General features: G+C 30.5%; 2 protein-coding genes across 2 annotated transcripts; both read left to right on the forward strand.

Annotated features, from left to right (window-relative positions):
• Positions 1-916: 916 nt before the first annotated feature.
• Positions 917-1,897, forward strand: LOC125859276 (E3 ubiquitin-protein ligase RSL1-like). Its single transcript, XM_049538977.1, has 2 exons — positions 917-1,374; positions 1,531-1,897. Exons 1-2 carry the CDS (start codon positions 944-946, stop codon positions 1,601-1,603), a joined length of 504 nt encoding a protein of 167 aa, XP_049394934.1. The 5' UTR covers positions 917-943; the 3' UTR covers positions 1,604-1,897.
• Positions 1,898-5,876: 3,979 nt separating this feature from the next.
• Positions 5,877-14,815, forward strand: LOC125859277 (ribulose bisphosphate carboxylase/oxygenase activase, chloroplastic). The gene is made up of 12 exons (XM_049538978.1): positions 5,877-6,243; positions 6,329-6,414; positions 6,527-6,536; positions 7,441-7,503; positions 7,937-8,050; positions 8,846-8,907; positions 10,100-10,154; positions 10,336-10,537; positions 11,559-11,665; positions 11,953-12,008; positions 13,633-13,725; positions 14,497-14,815. The coding sequence occupies exons 1-12, from the start codon at positions 5,910-5,912 to the stop codon at positions 14,605-14,607; spliced, it is 1,293 nt and encodes a 430-aa protein (XP_049394935.1). The 5' UTR covers positions 5,877-5,909; the 3' UTR covers positions 14,608-14,815.
• Positions 14,816-22,748: the final 7,933 nt, after the last annotated feature.

Below are 22,748 nucleotides of genomic sequence, written 5' to 3' on the forward strand. Positions count from 1 at the left end.
GGGGGAGCCACGTGGATTCAAGAGGTTCATCTAATTTTTTTTTAATAAGAAATTATATCATATATTTAAAAAACAAAATTATTTTTTCATGTATGTATAATAGGTGTTGAATCGTTATATACATTGAAATATGTACATAAGTAAACAAGGAAATAGCGTAATGTTTCATAATAAAAAATAAAGAGGTTTGAGGCATGCATAGAGGACACTCTTTTTTTAGAAAATATAAAATAATTTAGAATCTTATTAAATAAAGGATAAATATGAAAAAAAATAATTCAACAATTCTCTTGAATTTTGAACAATAAGAAAAATCTCAACAATTCACTTGATATGACTTAAAAAGAGTATAACCAATTGAATATGAATTATAAGTCACTCATATGGTCTACCCGTCCCAATTAGATGAAAAAGCTATGTGGAGATAATTACGAGAGTAGTTGAAAATAAATTAATAAGAGATGGAAAGTTAATCAACATTATAAAGATAGAGATATACTAAGTCAATTACTTAGCTACTACTTTTGATAAAACTTGAACGCCAAGATTGCTACAGTAAAGTTGACATGGTCATCCATTTTATTTCACAACAAAAATCCCATTTTTATTCCTAATATAATCAATTTTCGTATGTTTTTTAAATTTTATATCAAATTCACTATTATCTATACCGTCGATTCGAGCTAAATTCCAAGATACTATTTTAATTTCTTTTTTCCCACTTGACTTGCGTCACATCGGAGCTATGAGTGATGACTTCACCAATACCAGTCATGAGTCACCAAGTCTCCGTGTCCCCTTCCAAGAACTTTCGAGATAAAGCAAAAATTAATTCAAATGTGAAACCAAACAGTCCCTAAAAATTCAGCATAAATACTGACTATATTCTCATTTCTCCAATACCAAAGTCAAACACAATACAGAAATTTTAAAACAGCTAAGAATGGCTCCGCGTAATCTGATATCAGATGCCAAATTAGCAAAGGAATTGCAGAAGCAATATGTTATTGGACACTCTTTAGAAATTTTTGCAAGTTATGAAAAGGGCTTGATAGAGTCAGCTATTCCGAATCGAGAGAAATTGTATTGTCCTTATAAAAAATGTGCAAAGTTGCTCAGCCATGATCCTACTGATGAAGAAGCTGAGATTATTATTAAGGGCAAATGTCCTTGGTGCGCAGGACTGTTGTGCGCGCGGTGCAGAGTACCTTGGCACACTGGGCGTGACTGTCAACAGTTTCAAAAGGAAGAAAAAGACAGAGAAGATGACTTAAGAGTTAAGCTGCTTGCTGAAAATTGCAACTGGAAGAATTGCCCTCATTGCAATTCTCTTGTTGATAAAGTTGATGATGGCTGTGTACACATCACTTGCAGGTTAGTGCTTGTGATACTTTTTACGCCGCCATTGAATCATTTTTAAAATTACAGATGTCATTATTTTAAGAAGATTTTTTAGATTGACGTTGTTGTGTCTATAGATCTAAGAGTAAATTAACTAATGAGTAATGTTTATATTTATTGGGGATTCAGGTGTAAAGAGGAATTTTGCTACGCATGTGGAGAAACTTGGAGTGAAAGGCATTGGAATTGCCAGACTCGTTAATCATATTGGAACATGAAGCCGGACAATACTACTATACAAACAACAACAAAATGTCAATGAAACCTCTCCTAATATCTGAAAATAAGATACGATACTTATCAAAGTCGTTAATTTGATGCGCCATTCAAGTTGTATTATTATTATTATTATTATAGTACGAACTTGAGCCTTGTATAGCAGTCACTTGTTGAGTTGTTGTTGTGCTTAATATGATTGAATTGGAGATGAAGAAGCTACGAGGCTTTTTACTTGAATTTCTTTTTCTTTTTTGTCAAAAGCTATAAGACTTTTCTTTCATTCTGCTTTTTGTCAAAAGTTAAAAGAAGGGACACAGAATAAAAGAAGATTAGTTAATAAAATGTACTTCAACGTCAAACTAGTGGGACGGATCACATGAATAATCAATATCCATTTGACTCGTGTTTGGTCAGAAGGAATAAAATAAATCTATATACTCCATTTAATTATTTCCTTAAATCATTTTTTTTCTTTTTACACACATATTAAAAAATTATAAATAAGAAAATAATTTTATCAATTCATTCCTTAAAAAATTCTTGAAATTTTTATAAATAAATATGAACACTTTAAAAATGAATTAATTGCAAATGTAATATAAGGAAAATATAATTAATGATTTCTTGATTTAATAAGGTGAACAATTAATATGAAATAACTATTTTTAGTAAGATGATCAATAATATGAGAGGAAGACGGTCTACTCTTTGAACAAGTTAGATTTTTAATTTTTGTCTTTCAAATTTAAACTTATACTTAGTGGAGCATCAGTTTTTTTTAGAGGTGCAGAACATGAGTAATTGTGAAATTGTAATATAGGAGAAAATCATGAAAAAAATATTTACCTTGAGATACAAAAATTAAAAATCTAATGTAAAATAAATTTAGAAAGAAGGAAAAAAAAAAGGGAAGGGCGGGTTATTGTCGTGTGTGGCCCGAAATACCTCCAACTGACAGCGTTCCGATAACGTCAAACCAAAAAGCGTGTGAAGTTATAATCACGGCTAATACAACACGAAAACTAAAAGGCCCAAATTTCTTCAAAACAATGGCTCTCTTCTTCAACACAAATCTCCTCTCACTTTCCACTTTCTCCTTCTAAGCAATTCCCCAATTACTCTTCTATCTCTGTTCGTTGTTCATCTACTAATCAACAGAGTGATGAAATTCGAGATTCCGATCAAGATGAACCAAAGAAGAAGAAAAGACTCTTTATAGGCTTGGTGCAGAGGCCGATAATATGAATATTGCTGTTGGTGCTAGGGCTGGCGTCATTGATAGCCTATTCGCCGGAAATTTCCTTGGAAAAGATTGTAAACAACTTCGATTTTTGTTTATCATTAATCTAGTTTATTGAAATTGTGTTGGGTTTATTGACGATTATCGGTTTTTTTTACAGCGGATATTGTTTATCATCTCTTTATGTAGTGTTTGAATTATATAATTAATTTGGTTTCTATATAAAATTGATATTTGAGCTCTCTTGTGTATTTATTATATTTCTAATTTTAATATAATTTTTTTTATGAAATATTATTTTTATGCCTTTCATATGAAAGTTTTGTGTAGATATATAACAAAAAGTTTAGGCTATTAATTTTATCAATTAAACAAATTGATGTGCTCATATTTTAAAGTAATAATTGTGAAAAATTTAAATTATAAGTAAGAGAAATTACACGAACTCTAAATTTATATAGTTAACTAAATATATAAACGTAAATAGTACTATATAAAGAAAATTATTAGTGAAATAACATAAATAATTTAAAACACCCAAAAATGAGATAGCAACATATATAAAATTGACGCATAAAGAAATATGTCATTGTATTGTTCCAAGGAAAAAATATAATTTTCTTCTTATTTTTCTTGAGACTAATTTAATTCTATTGTTTTTTTCTTTAATTGTTATTTTCTGTTTGATTATATATATATATTTTTTTTAGTATTGCAATTTCTTAATATTTTTATATCAATTAATATAGAAAAATATGAGTTGGTTAACTAGAAATAGAGATGTACCAAGTCAATTACTTAGCTACTACTTTTGCTACAGCAGAAGGAAAAAACTTGAACGCCAAGATTGCTACAGTACAGTTGACATGGTCATCCATTTTATTTCACAACAAAAATTCCATTTGTATTCCTAATATAGTTTTCAATTTATATCAAGTTCACTATTATCCATACCGTCGATTCGAGCTAAATTCTAAGATCGTGTTTGATTTCGTTTCTGCCACTTGACTTGCGTCACATCGGAGCTATGAGTGATGACTTCACCAATATCAGTCATCAAGTCTCCGTGTCCCCTTCCAAGAACTTTCTACATAAACCAAAAATTAATTCTAATGTGAAACCAAAAATGAGCTTAAAATATCTCTTAAGAAATTTTAATTATGTCCAAACAATTCAGCATAAATACTGACTATATTCTCATATCTCCAATACCAAAGACAAACACAATACAGAAATTTTATAACAGCTAAGAATGGCTCCGCGTAATCTGATATCAGATGCCAAATTAGCAAAGGAATTGCAGAAGCAATATGTTATTGGAGACTCTTTAGAAATTTTTGCAAGGTATGAAAAGGGCTTGATAGAGTCAGCTATTCCGAATCGAGAGAAATTGTATTGTCCTTATAAAAAATGTGCAAAGTTGCTCAGCCATGATCCTGATGATGAAGAAGAGATTATTATTAAGGGCAAATGTCCTTGGTGCGCAGGAATGTTGTGCGCGCGGTGCAGAGTACCTTGGCACACTGGGCGTGACTGTCAACAATTTCAGAAAGAAGAAAAAGACAGAGAAGATGACTTAAGGGTTAAGCTACTTGCTGAAAATCGGAAATGGAAGAATTGCCCTCATTGCAATTCTCTTGTTGATAAAGTTGATGATGGCTGTGTACACATCACTTGCAGGTTAGTGCGATACTTTTTACACCATTGAATCGTTTTCAAAATTACAGATCTCATATTTTAAGAAGATTTTTTAGACTGACGTTACGTTGTTGTGTGTATATATATTGGGTTCAGGTGTAAAGAGGAATTTTGCTACGGATGTGGAGAAGCTTGGAGCGGAAGGCATTGGAATTGCCAGACTCGTTAATCATATAGGAGCATGAAGCTGGACAATACTACTACAAACAACAACATATCAATGAAACCTCTTGTTATATTTGAAATCTCGAAAATAAGATACGATACTTATTGCACGTTAATATAATAGAATTAAAGTGACTTGATGATATAAAAGTTACTTAATTATGTCGTTAATTTGATGCGCCATTCAAGTTGTATTATTATTATTATTATAGTACGAACTTGAGCCTTGTTTAGCAGTCCCTTGTTGAGTTGTTGTGCTTAATAGGCTTGAATTGGAGATCAAGAAGCTACGAAGCTTTTTACTTTTATTTCATTTTTCATTCCCGTCAAACGCTATGAGACTTTTCTTTCTTTCTTCTTTTTGTCAAAAGTTATAAAAGGGGCACAAAATAAAAGGCGAGCAGTTAATAAAATGTACTTCAATGTCAAACCAGTGGGACGGATCATATGAATAATCAAAATATCGATTGGACCACCAAAGAATGTGGTGCAGTGAATAAAGTTGTTATCTCCTTAACTAGAGCTCTCGAATTCAGCAAATCTTTGGTAGGAAATACTTCCTCCCGAATGGGCCCTACGAGTATGTGGTACCGTGTTTAAAATAGTTAGACTACAATGTAAATACTGAACATTGAATGATAAATAAAAAAAATAAACAAATATCAATTTGACTCTACAGGTGTGTTTGATTAGAATGAAAATGCTTTCCTAATTATTTTTTTGAAAGAATTAAGTGTTTTTTTAATCTATTACGTACTATATAGATATTTAATTAGTTATTTACTAAATGAATTTACTAGTACTACACGAGACAAATGAGTAAAAATTTAATTTTAATTATCTACTCTTCAAATGAGTTGATCTTTTAAGTTTTGTCCTTCAAATTTAAACATATATTCCATGGAGAATAAGTTCTTTAAAGACGCAAATAATTGTGATATATTAATATATTAAAAAATATAAATTTATATCTCGTGAAAATTTTTTTATTTATCTTGACATACAAAAAATTAAAAATCTAACCCCAAAATAAAGTTATTAGAGAAAAGAAGGGCGGGTTATTGTTGTGTGTGGCGCGAAATACCTCCAACTGATAGCGTTCCGATAACGTCAAACCAAAAAGTGTGTGAGGTTGTAACGGCTAATACAACAAAAGAAAACTAAAGGCCCAAAATTCTTCAAAACAATGGCTCTCTTGTTCAACACAAATCTCCTCAGAGCTCCTCTCACTTTCCACTCAATTCCACTTTCTCCTTCTAAGCAATTCCCCAATTACTCTTCTATCTCTGTTCGTTGTTCATCTACTAACCAACAGAGTGATGAAATTCGAGATTCCGATCAAGATGAACCAAAGAAGAAGAAAAGACTCTCTGAACAGTCTTCATGGGAAACCAAAGATTCTGATGGCAAAGATTATCTTTATAGGCTTGGTGCAGAGGCCGATAATATGAATATTGCTGTTGGTGCTAGGGCTGGCGTCATTGATAGTCTCTTCGCGGGAAATTTCCTTGGAAAAGACTGTAAATAACTTCGATTTTTGTTTATCATTACCCTAGTTCATTGAAATTGTGTTGTGTTTATTGATGATTATCGTTGTTTTTTCAGCGGATATTGTGTTTGATTATCGGCAGAAGGTGACTAGGTCGTTTCAGTACCTTCAAGGCGATTACTATATTGCACCTGTGTTTCTGGTACATTGTTATTTTCAGGGATTTTGCATCACGCTCTCTAATTTTTCCGGAAAAATTAATCGATATGAGTTTCTCATCCGTTTCTTGTTTTTTGTTTTCTGGACATGAACAGGATAAAGTTGGTAAGTTTCAGTCAGTGCCGCCATTTTTTAGTCTTCCAACAGCTCCATTCTATGCGATCATTGTATCTTGTGTATGAGTACTGGTGTTTTCCTCTGCCAGTATGAGTTTGACTCTTGCATTTAAGCTTCCTTTGGTATCTTTCTTGCTGGAGTCAATAGAAGAGATCAGTTTGTTTTCTGATCAGGTGGTGTAGTTACAAGTAGGCGAAGGGTGTTTTCGTTATACCATGTACATAGAAAATTATACAGGTCAATTTTTTTTTTTATACATATATATTAAATCTTGAACACCCCTAACGAAATTTATAGCTTCGCCACTGAAATAAATTCTGATGCCCTTTTCTTTATGGATTAAGCACAGTTCTATTTGGCTTCTCCTAACAGTTATTATTACTAGTAGAAAGGCAACCTTTTCTATTGTACATTTTCTTGTTTGGGTTAACTCTGCAGAGAGCTATGACTAAAATAACGACTTTTTATTGTTCAAAAAACATGGTAAAAATCATGCGTTGCTATTGTTTCATTTCATATATGCGTTTTCACTTTCTCAGCTAAGGAGTAATAAATGGGCAAACTGAAATTTCCTATAGTAATGGGCTCTATAGAAAATTTGTCTTGATGGCTGATTGAGGACTCAAAGAACTAATCTATGTTTTCTGCACCTGGTATATTACATGTTTTCTCACAATCCTCTTTCCTTTCCTTTGATTTGGATGTGTATTAACAAATTGGTGTAGTAGTTCATGTGTTTGGAGGATTAACGCCTACACTTCTATGCAGATTTTAACATGTAAACTTGTTATTTCACCCCTGCACCATTTATGCTGTTATTGCAAGCAGAGCTGCCTTATTTAAACACATTGGTGATAACCTTTCAATGATATGTGGAATCTTACCCCTGCAGTGTGTCACATTGTGAAGAACTACATTTCTCATATTTTGAACGCCAAAGTTCCCCTGATTCTAGGCAAGTATTTTCTCTTTCCCCTTCTGTTGTTAGAAACTTTAGGATCTTAATAATGTACCTTATTATGCGAAAGTATTTCTTGTACAAGTTTTAGTTTTTGCTAGAGATGTGTGAGCAACATTTTCTTCACTGCTTTTCCTTTTAGAATAAACCCGTGATGCTTCATATTTTATCCTAGTGTAGGATTATCGTAGACATTTTGACTCTTATTTTATGTTTCCTCAACGTGATAATTGCTTTTCACTTAATTCAATCATGAAATGCCAGACCAAAATATAGTTTTGTCAGGCAGTACAGTAGCTAGCATGATCTTGATACTCCATGAATACTGTTAGTTTTGCTGCAAAAGATTTTGTATTATGCCCTATCAGCTTTTAAGCTGAATTTTAGGGGTATTTGAGAAGGTATTGTTAAGTTGATATTTTTGTAACAGGCGTTTGGGGAGGAAAAGGTCAAGGCAAATCATTTCAGACCGAACTGATCTTTCAGGCAATGGGAATTGAACCTGTCATTATGTCTGCAGGAGAGCTAGAATCAGAAAGAGCTGGTAGCATTATTTCTTTTAATTGTATAAATTGCTCAAGAATGAGTTGGAACTTATTGACTTAACTTCGAACTGGAGTATTTATCATCATCCTTGGATGAAGAAACAAAAAGAAAAGAACCCCTTGCAACTAATATTTTGAACTGACAAGCTAGGGTGTCAATTTACACTATGGATGTATAAAAATGGCTTGTGATATTTTTCTTTCTGGGATATTTTCTAATATTATTTGAAGAAGAAAAATCAATCCTGTCAATTTTAGATCTGTTTGATGATTTTTGATGCAAGATGTGGACACAAAACTGACTCGTTGTTGTTCCTCCTCTGATATTGCTCCCACTGTCATATCAGGAAAGAGTCTGTAAAACACTGACTACCTTTTCTTAAAATTATCTTCTATGGTATATCACAAGGCTATGCCTAGTTAAAGCAATCAGTTTCAACCAAGATTTACTGTTGCTGGGTCAGAAAAGTATAATTGATTTAAATGAGCATAAACAAATAATATATATATATATATATATATAAACACATAAGCTAGAGATCACCCTCATCCAACAATTTTATAGGTTAATATGGTAGATGACATTTCCATAATGAGACACAAAATTTTACATGGAGAAACTCTTCCCAACTCAATTTGAGGACTCATATTGTGAATATCTAGGATGGTGATCATATTTATTTCCTTTTTCCAATTCTATTATCTGTGTTTTTTTCTATCCTTCTTTCATATATACATTATTTACTTGTACATGAGTTATTTACTTATTTTTCTTTTCATCTTTCCCCTAACAGGAGAACCGGGAAAGTTAATACGTGAGCGTTATAGAACTGCTTCTCAAGTGGTTCAGAACCAAGTTAGAAGCTTTACTGCTTTTATTACCGGTATATGTATATGTTTGTATGTCTGGGTCCTGTTATGATTTATGTTATATGCTATGACTTATAGCTGTTTTGGTTTGGACACATATTTATTCATTTTCTTGTTTCTTGTTTCCTGTGACACTTGTTCATAGGTAATGGATTACTCTCTGTTACTTCTTTTCTGTGAATAGAAATTCATAGAGAAGAATAATAGTGAACAGAAACTTCCACCCTATTTAATTCCTTAATCAATCATTCTTTCCCTTTCTGTTCTTTCTTAGGATCATGCATTCAGGCCATCTGCTACAGCAACAACTTCATTCAGTTCTGAATTTCATTTCTCTCCTCTCCCTTTGAAATTCTTTTCACCTCTTTCTTTTTCCCTTCTCATCTGGCATTTACTCTTTTCTGCTGTTGTTCTCGCCGGCTGCCTTTACGTCTTCATTTTCTTCTTCCATGGCCTTATTGTCTCTTTCCTTTTTCTGACTATGAAAGTGTTGATTTTTTTAAACCATCAAAACTGTGTTAGAATATTGTGTTACTTTGAGTACGTTTTCTTTAATAATCTTAATGGAAGAACAATGTTGCTACTGAAAATATAAAAAGAGAGTTCCAAAAAAGAGATTTTGTCTAGTTTTTTGCTTCTGGTGCATTTCACTTTGTTTATGTAATAATGACTAGCAAGATCTACTGTTGACTTCTTTCTAAAAAAAATGTTAACAAAGTTCCAAATGGATATATATATGTGATGAATATGAGTGCTCCCGATATTGCAGAAAATATATTCCTTCCTTTGTTCCAGAATATTTTCATAATCCTAGGTGAAAAAAAAGAGCAAAAGTGCACCATGCACATACACACATACCAATTTTAGATTGAGAGGCGGATGAAAATTGAAAACATTAAGAATATGACATCCATGATATTCCATGTTCTAGAGAATGTATACTTAGTCCACTGGAAAAAGAGTAGCTTCACTGCTTAGCATATGGATGCATTGTCTGTTTCACTCATGAACAAATGTTACAAAAGCATGCATATTTAATTCTGGATTCAATTGAAGTTTATGACTTTTTTGCTTTACTGAAACATTGTTGTAATTCCTGCTATAATTCTCTCTGGAGTCTTTCATAATGTTTAAGTGAACTGTTAATGAACTGTGTTATGGTTCCTATTGCTTGACAGGGGAAAATGAGTGTTTTGATGATCAACGACATTGATGCTGGCCTTGGTAGATTTGGTAAGCTATATTATGTTTACTTGGATGTACAAATCTACATTTGTTGGTTTTTGTGTTTTCAGTTTCCATCAAGCATCGCTTCGGTCTAAATGACTATATCTTTCAGCTCTCTTTTTGACCAAGAATTAAATGAACTGACATTATCCACTAAAGAGATTTCTTTTTCTTTTTTGCTATGAAGGTAACACGCAAGTGACAGTCAACAACCAAATTGTTGTTGGAACTTTGATGAATTTGTGTGATAATCCTACAAGGGTAAGCGTGGGGCAGGACTGGAGAGAAGGAGATATAACACACAGGATTCCCATTATTGTGACAGGAAATGATTTTTCAACAATGTATGCTCCCCTAATTCGTGATGGGAGAATGGAGAAGTTCTATTGGTACGCCCCCTTCTCTCTCTTGCTTGTCCTAATCGTTCGTAGGCTTCTTTCTTGCAACTTCAGAGTATATATAGGGGTCACGGGAATTACAACTAATCAGTTGCTGTTAGGTTTGGTGCAGTCCAGAAACCTCAAAAGTTCTATCCTTAATGGATTTACTTTTTACTTTTGAACATGTGAGGTTAACTTTTATTAACATCATTAGCATCTAAGATGGTGCTGAGAGGGTTACATTCAAAACACAAGAGCAGAACTTTTCCTTTCTAGCTTTTCAGTAACAAGGTCTCTACATCATCTACAAGGTCCATAATACTCAAAAAACTAAGGAAATCGTCCCTGGATTTAATTTTTGGGCCACTTCAGAGTATAGTAAGGGTACAACACCTATTTGTTTTTATGAACTACCTGACGGTCCATTTGGTGGACACAATTTAACTTCTTACTTTCAAGTTTATGAAAAAGACAGTGCCACTGAAGCTAATATTTTACAGTGATTTATGTGTATACTTTTTCTACAACAACTGTTTTTTTTATCAGGAAAATAGTGATTAATGTATGTACTTTGGCTATTTCTTGTTGATTTTAAATCACTCCAATGTTATGCTGAAACTGAACTAAAAATTCTTGATCAATCAAAGTTATTAATGTTAATTTAGAAAGGGGGCTAGTCTCTTCTTCTCATCTTCCCTTTATTTAGTAGTATTATTTAGTATTCACGTAGTATCTTACTCTTCATTTTTAGTACTACTTGTTGCTTCATTTTCTTTGTTTATCTTGCTATTTGTTTGTCGTTATTTGGCTATATATTACACTTCTTTTAAGCTAAGGGTCTATCCGAAACAACCTCTCTATCCTACAAAGGTAGGGGTAAGGTCTGCATACATCCTACCCTCCCAAACCCCACTTGTGAGATTTCACTGGGTATGTTGTTGCAAATGAATTTTTAGATGTTCTCCATGGACAACAAATTGTTGTTATACATTTCTGGAGAGTAGTAACTATTTTTTCTTTCATGATATAGGCAGCCCACCCAAGAAGACATCGTGAATATTGTTTGCAGAATGTACGAGAAAGATGGCATAACAAAGGATGAGGTTGCGACTATAGTTAATACCTTCCCAAATCAAGGTAACCAACCATACATGAAAGTTGTTTTAATTAATACATGAAAGTTAATACAATTTTTTGATATTTTTTTGCTGGCTCACACTTCTGGCAATAAGGACTTACAATCGTACACAATCACATTGTTTACATATGTTATTATGGGACTATGGATTGGCTAAGAATTGGTTAAATATTTCAGTTCATGATCATAAACTGTTTATATCACTAGATTGTCATATAAATAGAGTGAAAAATGCAGAGGTGCGAAAGCCTTTTTCCTCTCATATTTCTTGTTCATCTCTTGGCAGCATTGGATTTTTATGGAGCTATGAGATCTAGAACATACGACCAGTCCATCCTAAAGGTAATCTAATTTGAGCAATGTCATTTTACCTTATTCAACCTTTAGCCTAGCTGCTTCCTAGGTGTCTTCTTGAGCTTTTTCTTGAACTAATTGGTCAAAGAACATTCTCTCATTTTGTCAGAGGAAAGAAAAGGCTAATGTTGCTAAAAGTTTCTCTTTATCGGAGTCATTGGAGAAAGTCAGAGTTAACTGTCTACTTAATTAGGTCTTAGAATTAGTTTTCAGATGATGAAAAACAGGTAATTTGGTGAATAATGACATTATTATGTCTGGGGCAGTGGACAGAAATGGCAAGTTGCTGAGCTATGATCATTGCATCTGTGTTCCTGAAGTGGGTATTCTATAAGATGTCTTTCTATCAATAAAGAGAAACAAAGAAATTCATGGTAACCTCACAAAACGACATTCCACATTTTCCTTCTACCCTGAAAGACAACTAGATGACCATGTTGAGCTATAGCTAAAAAGGTTCATGCTTTTTTGTATGGTCAAACCTCGTTATAACAGTCATTTGTTATAACGTCATTTCACTATAATGGCATGATTTTCTCCAGAACCAATTTTTCATAAACGTCAGTATACAAATATAACATTGCATTACTATAGCAGCCATGAAAATCAAATGCTGCCACTATAATGATGTTTGGCTGTATTTAGTTTTCTGGTTGTACCTAGGTTCACATGGTGAATCCTTGAGAGAAGTTCACTAATGTTGTTAAAACTTATCAGGAGACAGACCCAACTTATGGAATTACACTGGGTTTGTTGTTGTTGTTGAGTGTTCTTTAATCCATAGTAGATTCACATGGTTCTGTAGGTATAAATTATTCTCTCTTCAACTTCTCCCAATTTACAAAGTTTGGGTGTTCTTTAGTCCATAGGTGAAGAGCTGCAGAACAAGTGAGTTCATGAGAACTCGATATTATATTAGGATTATTTTGAATTTATAGTAGAAGTTGGGACTTAAGTTATTGATTGGTCATAGAACAATGCAGTAGAGCCTTGCTAGTCTATTGCAGTACCATAGGGGCAATTCTCATTGTTTTTGTGATCAGTAGTCACTATATAGATGTTGCCAAAATCATAAGGAGGCTTTGGTGTAATTAGTGAGTAAGATAAGATACAGATTCAATGTACTATAGTATTGCTCTATGATGGCTGGTTCTCGGATTTGTAAAACTCGGCAGCAAGCACTGCATATTTTCAAGCTCGTAGTCCATTCCACTTTTAAGGTTCTTGTAACTTATATTATATGGAGAATGACTTCTTCCTTTCTATTCATCAAGACAAGATACTTATACAAATACTATGCTTCTATGAAATCAAAGTAAATCAACTAAGAATCTGCTCCTATAATTAAATTAGCTATATATGGAATATATAATATTTACACCTATTATATTCTATAACAGTTCTGAAAAAGGTCTATAGAAAAAAAAGGCAGTTCCTTAATGAACACATTTGCTTCATCAATTGTTGTTACTTGTAAATGGTGAGTACAAATAATTATTTTGTGTTTGTTTCTTTTCTACCACATTGGTATACAAGTTTCTAATCTAACACCAACTTTCAGAGACTTGATTAAAATTTCAGTTACTCTTTTGTGCTTTCCACTTTTATGTAGTGGGTTGAAGACTCTGGAGGTGCTGAAGATATTGGCAGAAGATTTCTTCGACAAAGAAAGAAGGGAGAACTCCCAGTTTTTATTCCTCCAGAGGTAAGGCATTTTCTGTTTCCCTTCCTTTTTCATGACAATCAAGGCAGGAGGAAATCTGATTTCACTTGTTAAACTAATTTTACATATATGTTGGCTTTTCATGTTTGTTGATTTGGCAGAAAAGTTGTTCGGACAACTAAAGTATCTTTTTTTTTTACATAAGCAAGAAAAATGATAAAAATAATGCAAAGAAGGGGTTTGGGGGTGGGGAGGGAGAGTAATTGACCATGTATTTGGTCTAGCTAGTAAATGTTTTCAATTTTCCTTATGTTTGGTTGGTCAAATATCTGGAAAACATTTTCTCTAAGAAAATATGTTCCTTAAAAAGGAGGAAAATAACTTCTCTAATGATATTATTGGATACCTATTGAAGAGGTGTCAAATATCTCGTGGAATTAATGGATGTGCACGCAAGCTTGCCCGGTCAAAACTAGGAGGATCAATTAGGGGGTAGTAACTCAATCCATCCAAAGTTTATTTGCGTTCAAGTAGTTGGGTCAAACATGCGATGAATAACTAGTTATTAAACAACCCGGGCCAAGTCAAGCCTATTTCTTAGACAGTTTTTTGTTACAATTATGTATAGGAAATCTATCTAATCCATTTATCTCGTTCTTTCCTTCTATTTTTAGTTAGAGATTGGAGTAACTTATTGAGTTGTTTTAGCTTAGGTCTTCACACATAGAAGCAGGGTTGAGAATCAACTTGAGGAGTACTCTCTTAGAAGTAAAATCGTTCACTTATTCTACTGGTTTTATTCTTGTTGAACAGCAAACAGTGGAAGCATTACTTGAATCGGGACACTCTCTTACGAAAGAACAAATGCTGATTATGGAGAGCAAACTTTCAAAAGAATACATGAAGAACATGGATGAAGAATAGTATGGAGTGCTGCAACTATGTGAGTTAAAGAGGCTTCAGGTTGATTTTGTGCATATCATTGAGTGAATAACAGTAAAATGTATTATCCAATCAGGAGTACTGAAAAATGGGAATATAAATTTATCTTCTTATATTTTTTGTTGCAAAAAAACTGAACTTTTTCCTCATTAAATAATCTTTTAGTACTGTGAAATGTGAATCCCAAAACACAATCTTTATTGCTCAAGTAAATTATCTGGTTGGTAAGAATAACTGGTTTTATAATCCTTCACAAATTCGTTTTTAGTTTTGTCTTTTTCTTCGATTCAAATTATAAGATCAATATAGTGTATTAAGAAATTCATTTCTTAAAGGTCAAGGTCCCCCTGTACTGTAATGGGAGTTCCAAATGAACCATTTCCTTCACCTTAACCCCACAATTTGATGAAGATAGAATGATGCTAACTGTACTTAGTACTTTTTGGATGGAGCCCTTCTTTCATTAGGTTCACTCTTTTTAAAATTTATTTTTATAATAAGTATACGGTATCCACTTGCTTGACAAATTTGGATTTATACCGGCGTATAGGGCTCAGTAAAGGAAGTTGCTCTCCTACCAAAGACTTTTTCATTATCAAAATTTGAATTAAATTTTTGGTTGAGAATGAAGAGTTCCATTTATCCTCTTATGTATTGTAGTGGTTCTAAGGCTCACTTTTAATATAATAGGGGTTTAGATAGCTAACAATGGACCGTTTCATTTTCCCACAATTTCATGACAATAGGATGATATCTGATGCTAACTAACTATACTAGGCACTTTTATGATGACTACATATATTATGGATAATATTTGTTTGATAATGGTCTGTGTTCTTGTGTCCCGACGTGAAAGTCGTAGGAAGAGAGCGAGTTTGATTCGCAAATAACCAACAAGTGAAGAAGTTTGCCAATACTGTTGCAAGATTGGTACTTGGTAGCTCATGAGCAACATACATTTGGTTGGGTTTTCATCGAATGTTAGGTGGGTTTTGAAGTGTTTGTCAAGGGTGGTAGCGCATACTCTAGGGTGATCATCACTTACACTTCACATGTCGATAAAGTGAAACGTGTAACCCGACTGTTCTTTAGAAACTCAACAAGAACAATAATAACTATGTAACAATCCCAAATAAGTTAAGATTAACTATATAAATCATCACTTTTTTTGTTTAAGCTAAACTCGATGACTCTAACTAAGAAAAATCTTATTACAAGCCATGATCATGTCATACGACATAAAGCTCAAATTTCCCACTGGTGCTAAAATTTGAAGCATACCTAAAATGAACTAATAGAATTAAATAAGTAAATATTAAAAAAATGACAATCATATTAATCAAATCAAAAGCCTATATTACCGTTAAAATACTATAATCTAAAAGAAGTCATAAACATATACTACTAATATTAAGATATTTTTACAATCATACCAATTAGCTTTGTCCTTAATTAAATCAATTGAAAAAGAATGGCTCTCACAACGAATTTTTGAGGACCGTTTTTGTATACATCATTCATGATGCCCAAAATATAATTAAAAATTAAAAATGGCAGTGAAAGAGATGTCAAAGACATTATATTATAAATTGATAGAGGGACAACAAGTCATAATCCAATTGATTCAATGCCAAGACTTTAGCATTAAAGTTGTGCATTTCAATTTTCAATAACTTTTAAATGGAGGGTCTTCTTCAGTCCTTGAAATATAAAAGAGTATAAACTTTTTATTTATATACCCCAACGGTATAAAAAAACCTTCCTATTATCAAGTTGAGTTTATCTATTATACTAGGTAATCTATCTTTTTTTTTTAAAAGAAAAATTATTGTATACAGACCAACTTACGTGTACCTCGATTTTTTTCATAAGGTATTTGCTAGGCACGGCTACCATCGACGGTTCTAAAGCCTTGTTTATAGGTTATGTGACTGAGATCTTATATATATATATATATATATATATATATATATATAATAAAATCAATCCACTAAATATGAGGGAAACCATTATAATTGTTGAATTAACTTGATCATGTCACAGGAATTCATAAATTTCAAATATGAATTTGTGTCCTACTACCTTTCACCAATACAAATACTTGGTAATTTTGTTCGCTAATGCTTGAACAAATGGAAACAAATCGCCTTTTATTTTTAACCTCCAATAAAATTTAAACTTAAGACCTCATGATTTTCAACCTTGCCTCATTTTCAAAATTACAAATTTCACTTTGATACTGAACTACTCTCAAATATATTAAGTGTGACGTGATATTATAATTTTTTACACCATCAGTATATATAAATTCAAACGAAGTTTGTCGATAGAGATTAGTACTTAAATATTGCATAAAGAAAGTCCATTTATTGTATGGTGTAAGGCTTCTTTCAAGGTAGGTGAGCCAGTGTTTTCATGCCTCATGAAATTCCCACTTCTTAAACAGAAGAATAGAGTGGTCCATTTTGCTAATTCATTTATCAAACTATTTTCAAAACCTAATAAAGTGCTTAATTAGTTTTTTGCCTTAATCATAACTTGAGCTTTCACTTCACATTATTTAAACATACAATATTATGATTAGTGAAGAATAAAACCACTAAAATAAGTATTTTAACAAAAATTGCCATCCCTCCAAGGAAAAAAGAAATCTAAATTGAAAACTAAATCAAAGCCACCATCTAATTGTAGATAAAACTATTTTATTAAATTAAGTATTTATTAAAGTTGTAGAAGCATAAAGTTTTAGGTGCTAATTAAGAGGCTTCTAGATTTTTGAATAGTTAATACAAAAAAGTGACAATATTTGGGTCACTAAAACTGATAGTTGAAGTTGACGAAAGGCAAACGAAATCGTTTTGTCTATCTTTTTCTTTACACTTCCTTTTCTTCTTTTCTTGTATTCTTTAAGAAAGATTCCTACTAATTATAGTGGTTCTAACTTAATAGACAACAAATAATACATATTTAATGTAATCTTACTATAAATTATTTTCAATAGATCCTTAGCTCAAGAAATTAAAAAACAGTTCAAAACAGTTCTAAGAAAAAGAAGTAACAAAAGTACAAGAAATAACAAATAATAACAAAAATAGCAAATAGTAACATAGCAGAAACTACAACCAAAACAATACAATAATCAATGTATAAGAAACAACAGATAGTAACAGAAATTGAGGGACAAAAAAACTAAAAAAGTAGTACTACTTTAAACTACACTGAGTATGTTGTAGGAAAAAAATGATATATACTTTGTATCTTCCCTATGAATTTGTGATGGATTTATGAAATGGATATAATGTTTATCTAAATTAGAAATGAATTTTAGTTAATCAATCACAAAATATTCGACATACTTAATATATAAAGAGATTTTATAACAAATTGTGATGGATAATAAAACGGACAAATCTATCACAAATTTTATCTAGTAGAATACTCAATTATGATATCTGCATTAAGATCCAAATCTACAAATAATAATATACATTTTTTATTTACGTTGTTGTTAGCTTTTGAGGTTAACTGATGAAAACAATCGCAAAACTCATTTTTCGTGGTAGGTCATAAGAATTAAGGTGATAAATTATAATAATATTATTATTTTTTTATAATATATTTCTCTGTTTCAGTTAATTAGTCATTTTCTTTCTTAACAATAACCTCCTAATTAAAGAATCCAATAATTACTATGAATTTAAAATCCATTACCAATTGATTATTAACCACGTGGTCCAAACTCCTACCGACACTAAGGAAAAATTCTCTACGATATATTTGATTTGAAAAAATTATACTACTAATTATTTTTTATTGATTTAATTCTCTCACTATATTTGACTAGATCTATTTTATTTTTTTCTTCAATCCTTAGACTTTAATTAAATAATTTCTCCATTGTACCAATATGAACAGCTTCCTGGCATTTTTTTTTTTATAAAAAAAAATTGGACAATTTAGTGGAAGTCATGGCTAGATTTTCTATAATTTTCTGTTCACATATCCTGAAAAAAAAAAAAAAAAACTTGAACGGCATAACATAATAACATGAGTGACAACATAATAATATAATCGAAAAAGTTATGGTACAAGTTTCAAATTTAACAATTAAAATTTAACTTATGAATATAAAATTCTAGTACAATTATTATTTTTAAAATAGAATCAAAAAGTGACTTGTGAATGATATTTCAATCCACCTACCAATGGTAACAAATTTTGAATGGCAAGTCAAATACATTGGTCTTAGTTTAGAGTAATAATTGATGATTTTGGTTGGATTTTTTCATAGTTCTTAATGATTAATTTTAGTTAGTTAACGAGCATCTACTTGTTTGTTGTTTATTTGTGGATCCAAAATGAGTCTCTTTTAAATATTTGTTATTATTTTACTTATTCATGAATTATAAACTATAGACTGAAGATTTTGAGCTCATGGAATATCAAAATATTAAAAATATAAACTAACTAGTCTAACATATTAAAAATTGAGCCAATTTTTTCATAAACTTATCATATGCAGGCACAGTTTTTTATTTTTTACTTTTATATCTTTTCCTAATTTTTATTCAATAGAATCGAATTGGAGGAGAAAATAATTAGGATTATCATCGGTCAAGTTGGCTAATTATAAATAAAAAAATAAAATATTATATTAAGTTGAAATTAATCTAAAACGGACCCAACTAATCAAATATATCTTCTATATCCATCTCTATAACTAACAACATATTTATATTTGAAAGTAATATAATTCATCATGTGAAACTAAAAACAGAAGGAATTTAAATATCTTTCCGTAAGTAAGGCATAATTATTTATATAACCGACGATGTGGTGTAGTAGATGAGACTGATTCTCTCTTAATAAGAGATCTCGAGTTTGAATTGAGAATAAAAAAATCTTTGATTTAAAGCGCTTTCCTCCAAATGAGACCCCTATATAGTGTAAATTTGAAATAGTCGGAGTGCAACACAAATATCAAATTAGATGAAAAAAAAAAGAACATAATTATTTATCCCCAAATTAGGTGCCACTTAACGGATAATACATTTCAAAATTCGAAGGCGAGTCAAATCTGTTGGTAGTGATTTAACACTTTTTAACAAACAAAATAAGTATGTGAGACTTTTTTAAAAGACATTAGTTTTGTCGTTTTGTTGTTTTTAAATAGTACTATCATTTTAAATTTTGCTGCATAAACACTATTGTTTATGAAGAATTGTAAATCTAGTCAAGGATGGAAAATCAAATTTGATTTTGAATAACCAAATTTAGGTTCGTTAGGTAAAAAAAAAATAGTTTATAAACTTGGAAGAGCAAATAAATGCAAATTTCATAAAAATATACTTCATCCGTTTCACAAAGAATGATCTAGTTTGACTTGACACAAAGTTTAAAAAAATAAAGAAGACTTTTGAATCTGTGGTCCTAAATTAAAGTTATGTCAAATGTACAAAATTGCCCTTTAATCTTGTGGCCTTAAACATGCTACGTGAAAAACTGAAATTAAAATGTTACCAAAAAAAGAAAGAGATCATTCTTTTTTAAACTGACTAAAAATGAAAGGAGGTCATTCTTTGTGAAACGGAGTGAGTATAACTTTTGGGCAGGAGACAGTAAATATTTTAATCGTTGACAATGAATATTCACCTATGATTAATTATAATAAATAAATATTTAATGAAATATTCAATAAAACAAATAAATTAAAACTTTGTTCTTTAATTACTTTTTTCTTACCTTATATACTTTATTTTTTCATGTCGAGTGTTTGCTCAAATATTATATAATAACATAGATATTGTTTTACAATAACAAGTAATAGATAACTCAACATTTACATGTAATGCATGTGAATGTCAAATTGTCAATTGTCGATATGAATGTGAGTACCCACGATTAATCATGATTAAAAAAACATTAACAACTTGTTCGATAAAAATATATAAGTTGAAATTTTGTCTCAAAAAATAATTTTTTCCTCTTTTTTTCTAGCTGATATGAGTCGTGAAAATAATAAGTTTTTATTAAAAAAGTCACAAATTAAATTAAGAGAATGAAGCAACACTATGAATCTAAAACAATAGATCTGCATGCATGATTCTGTCCTTAAGAAATTTTAATTACTTTTAATATTTTAATAATTTTGATCACTTTATTTTTTACTTTATATACTTTATTTTTTTTTATGTATAATTATTTTCTCAAAATCTACATAATAATATTGATATTATTTTACAATAGCAAGCATTAGATGACTCGCATATATGTGCAACACACGTATCAAAAAAAAATAAATGTAAATGTCTTGAGGAAAAAAAAAAATCAATTTCACGGTTGCTTATTACTTGTGTTGTCATTTTTAAATGTCTTTGTAATTTCTTTGCATAAACCCTATAATAGGAAACAAATTTGGCTCCCCTCCATTACACTTTCCATCCATTTCGTCAAGTACACTTCTAGATGATAGACATGCGTCTTATTTAATTTTTAAAGGTCAATATTATAGTATATTAATAAGTACTATAACCATAGTTAAGTCAACAATTTTTTGGAAAACTATTCTCCAAATTTGATAAGAACAAAATATTTCCCACAAATTTAATATTTATTAATATCATTAATTTCATCTTATATTTTCTTATTCAAATATTTAAAAGTAGAACATGAATCTAACAATATTTTTATTTAGCTTGATAAATAACAGTCTTCGAAAATATTTTGGCTTTAAATATGTTTTCAAAATTCACAGAACAAAAAAAATCGAAGAAGATAAAAGAATATTTTTTAAAAACATATATATTTCTTTTTTTTTCCTTCTTCAAACACAGCAGCCACACTTTCTCCTAAACTTTAGAATTTTGATATTTCACATTTGTAATCTTGATAACATCTCGTCTTTTTTAATTATTTTTATTTTTATTTCCCTTTCTTTTATTTTATAATTTTTGTCAATATTGATAATTTTTTACCTTATTTTTGGTTTCTCAACATAATATTTCAAGCATAAAGTTTGTTGCCACAAATTTTTTTTGGTCGATTCTCATCTTAAAAGATCACATAGTTTAATATGTTTTTTTAAAAATATAAGATGAAAATAATGATATTAATGGATATTAAAATTTATGTGAAATATCTTGTTCTTACCAAATTTGGACAATAGTTTACCAAAATTTGTTAACTTAACTATGATTATAATATTTCTTAATATAATATAATCTTGAACATTAAAAATTGAATAGGACACATGTCTCTTATCAAGAAGTGTACTTGACGAAATGGAGGGGAGCCAAAGCAAATTTAATTTTGATTACCTTCGCATTTACTCAAACTTTAGGTTTGTTAAAGCTAAAAATAGGATTAATACAAATTATTTAATTTATAAACTTTGAAGATCATTCATGCATAGCTTTACATGTGATGATAAATGCAGACTGCGAAAATTAAATTTTGCACAAATTGTCAATGGTTAGTTTGAACGTACATTCATGGTTAATTGTGGTTTCTCTAACGTCATATTTAATAAAAATGAATTAGTTTAAAAAATCTCGAAAAGAGAAATTTATCAGTTTCTTTTTAGTTTTACGAGTCATAAAAATAACGTGTGCAAACATGATTTTTATCGAAAAAGACATAAGAAAGAAGAGGCATTTATCTCGATGAATTTGAAGCATCGAATTTATGTGACTCTGTCTTTATGAAATTTTAACCATTTTTAAATTTTATTCACTTAAAATAACAATATTTCGATCCTTTTTTTCAATATTGAGGATATAATTAATCGAATCAGAAATGATGGGTAAAATTCGTGTACATCATAAATATTGATTCTTTATTTATTCCCTTTTTTTCAATCTTGGGAATATTATTAATATGATTAATCCAATCACAAATAATTGGTAAATTAAAATTCACGTACATCGTAAATATTGATCCTTTTATTCCTTTTCTCAATCTTGGGAATATTATTAATATGATTAGTCCAATTACAAATGGTGGATAAATTTATATATATCATAAAAATAATATATTGATTTTTTAATTCCTTTTTTCAATAACAAAAATATTATTAATTTAATTAACCCAATCACAAATTGTGAATAACATCTATATACATTATA

Source organism: Solanum stenotomum, chromosome 3 (assembly GCF_019186545.1).
Source record: "Solanum stenotomum isolate F172 chromosome 3, ASM1918654v1, whole genome shotgun sequence".
NCBI classification, from domain to species: Eukaryota; Viridiplantae; Streptophyta; class Magnoliopsida; order Solanales; family Solanaceae; genus Solanum; species Solanum stenotomum.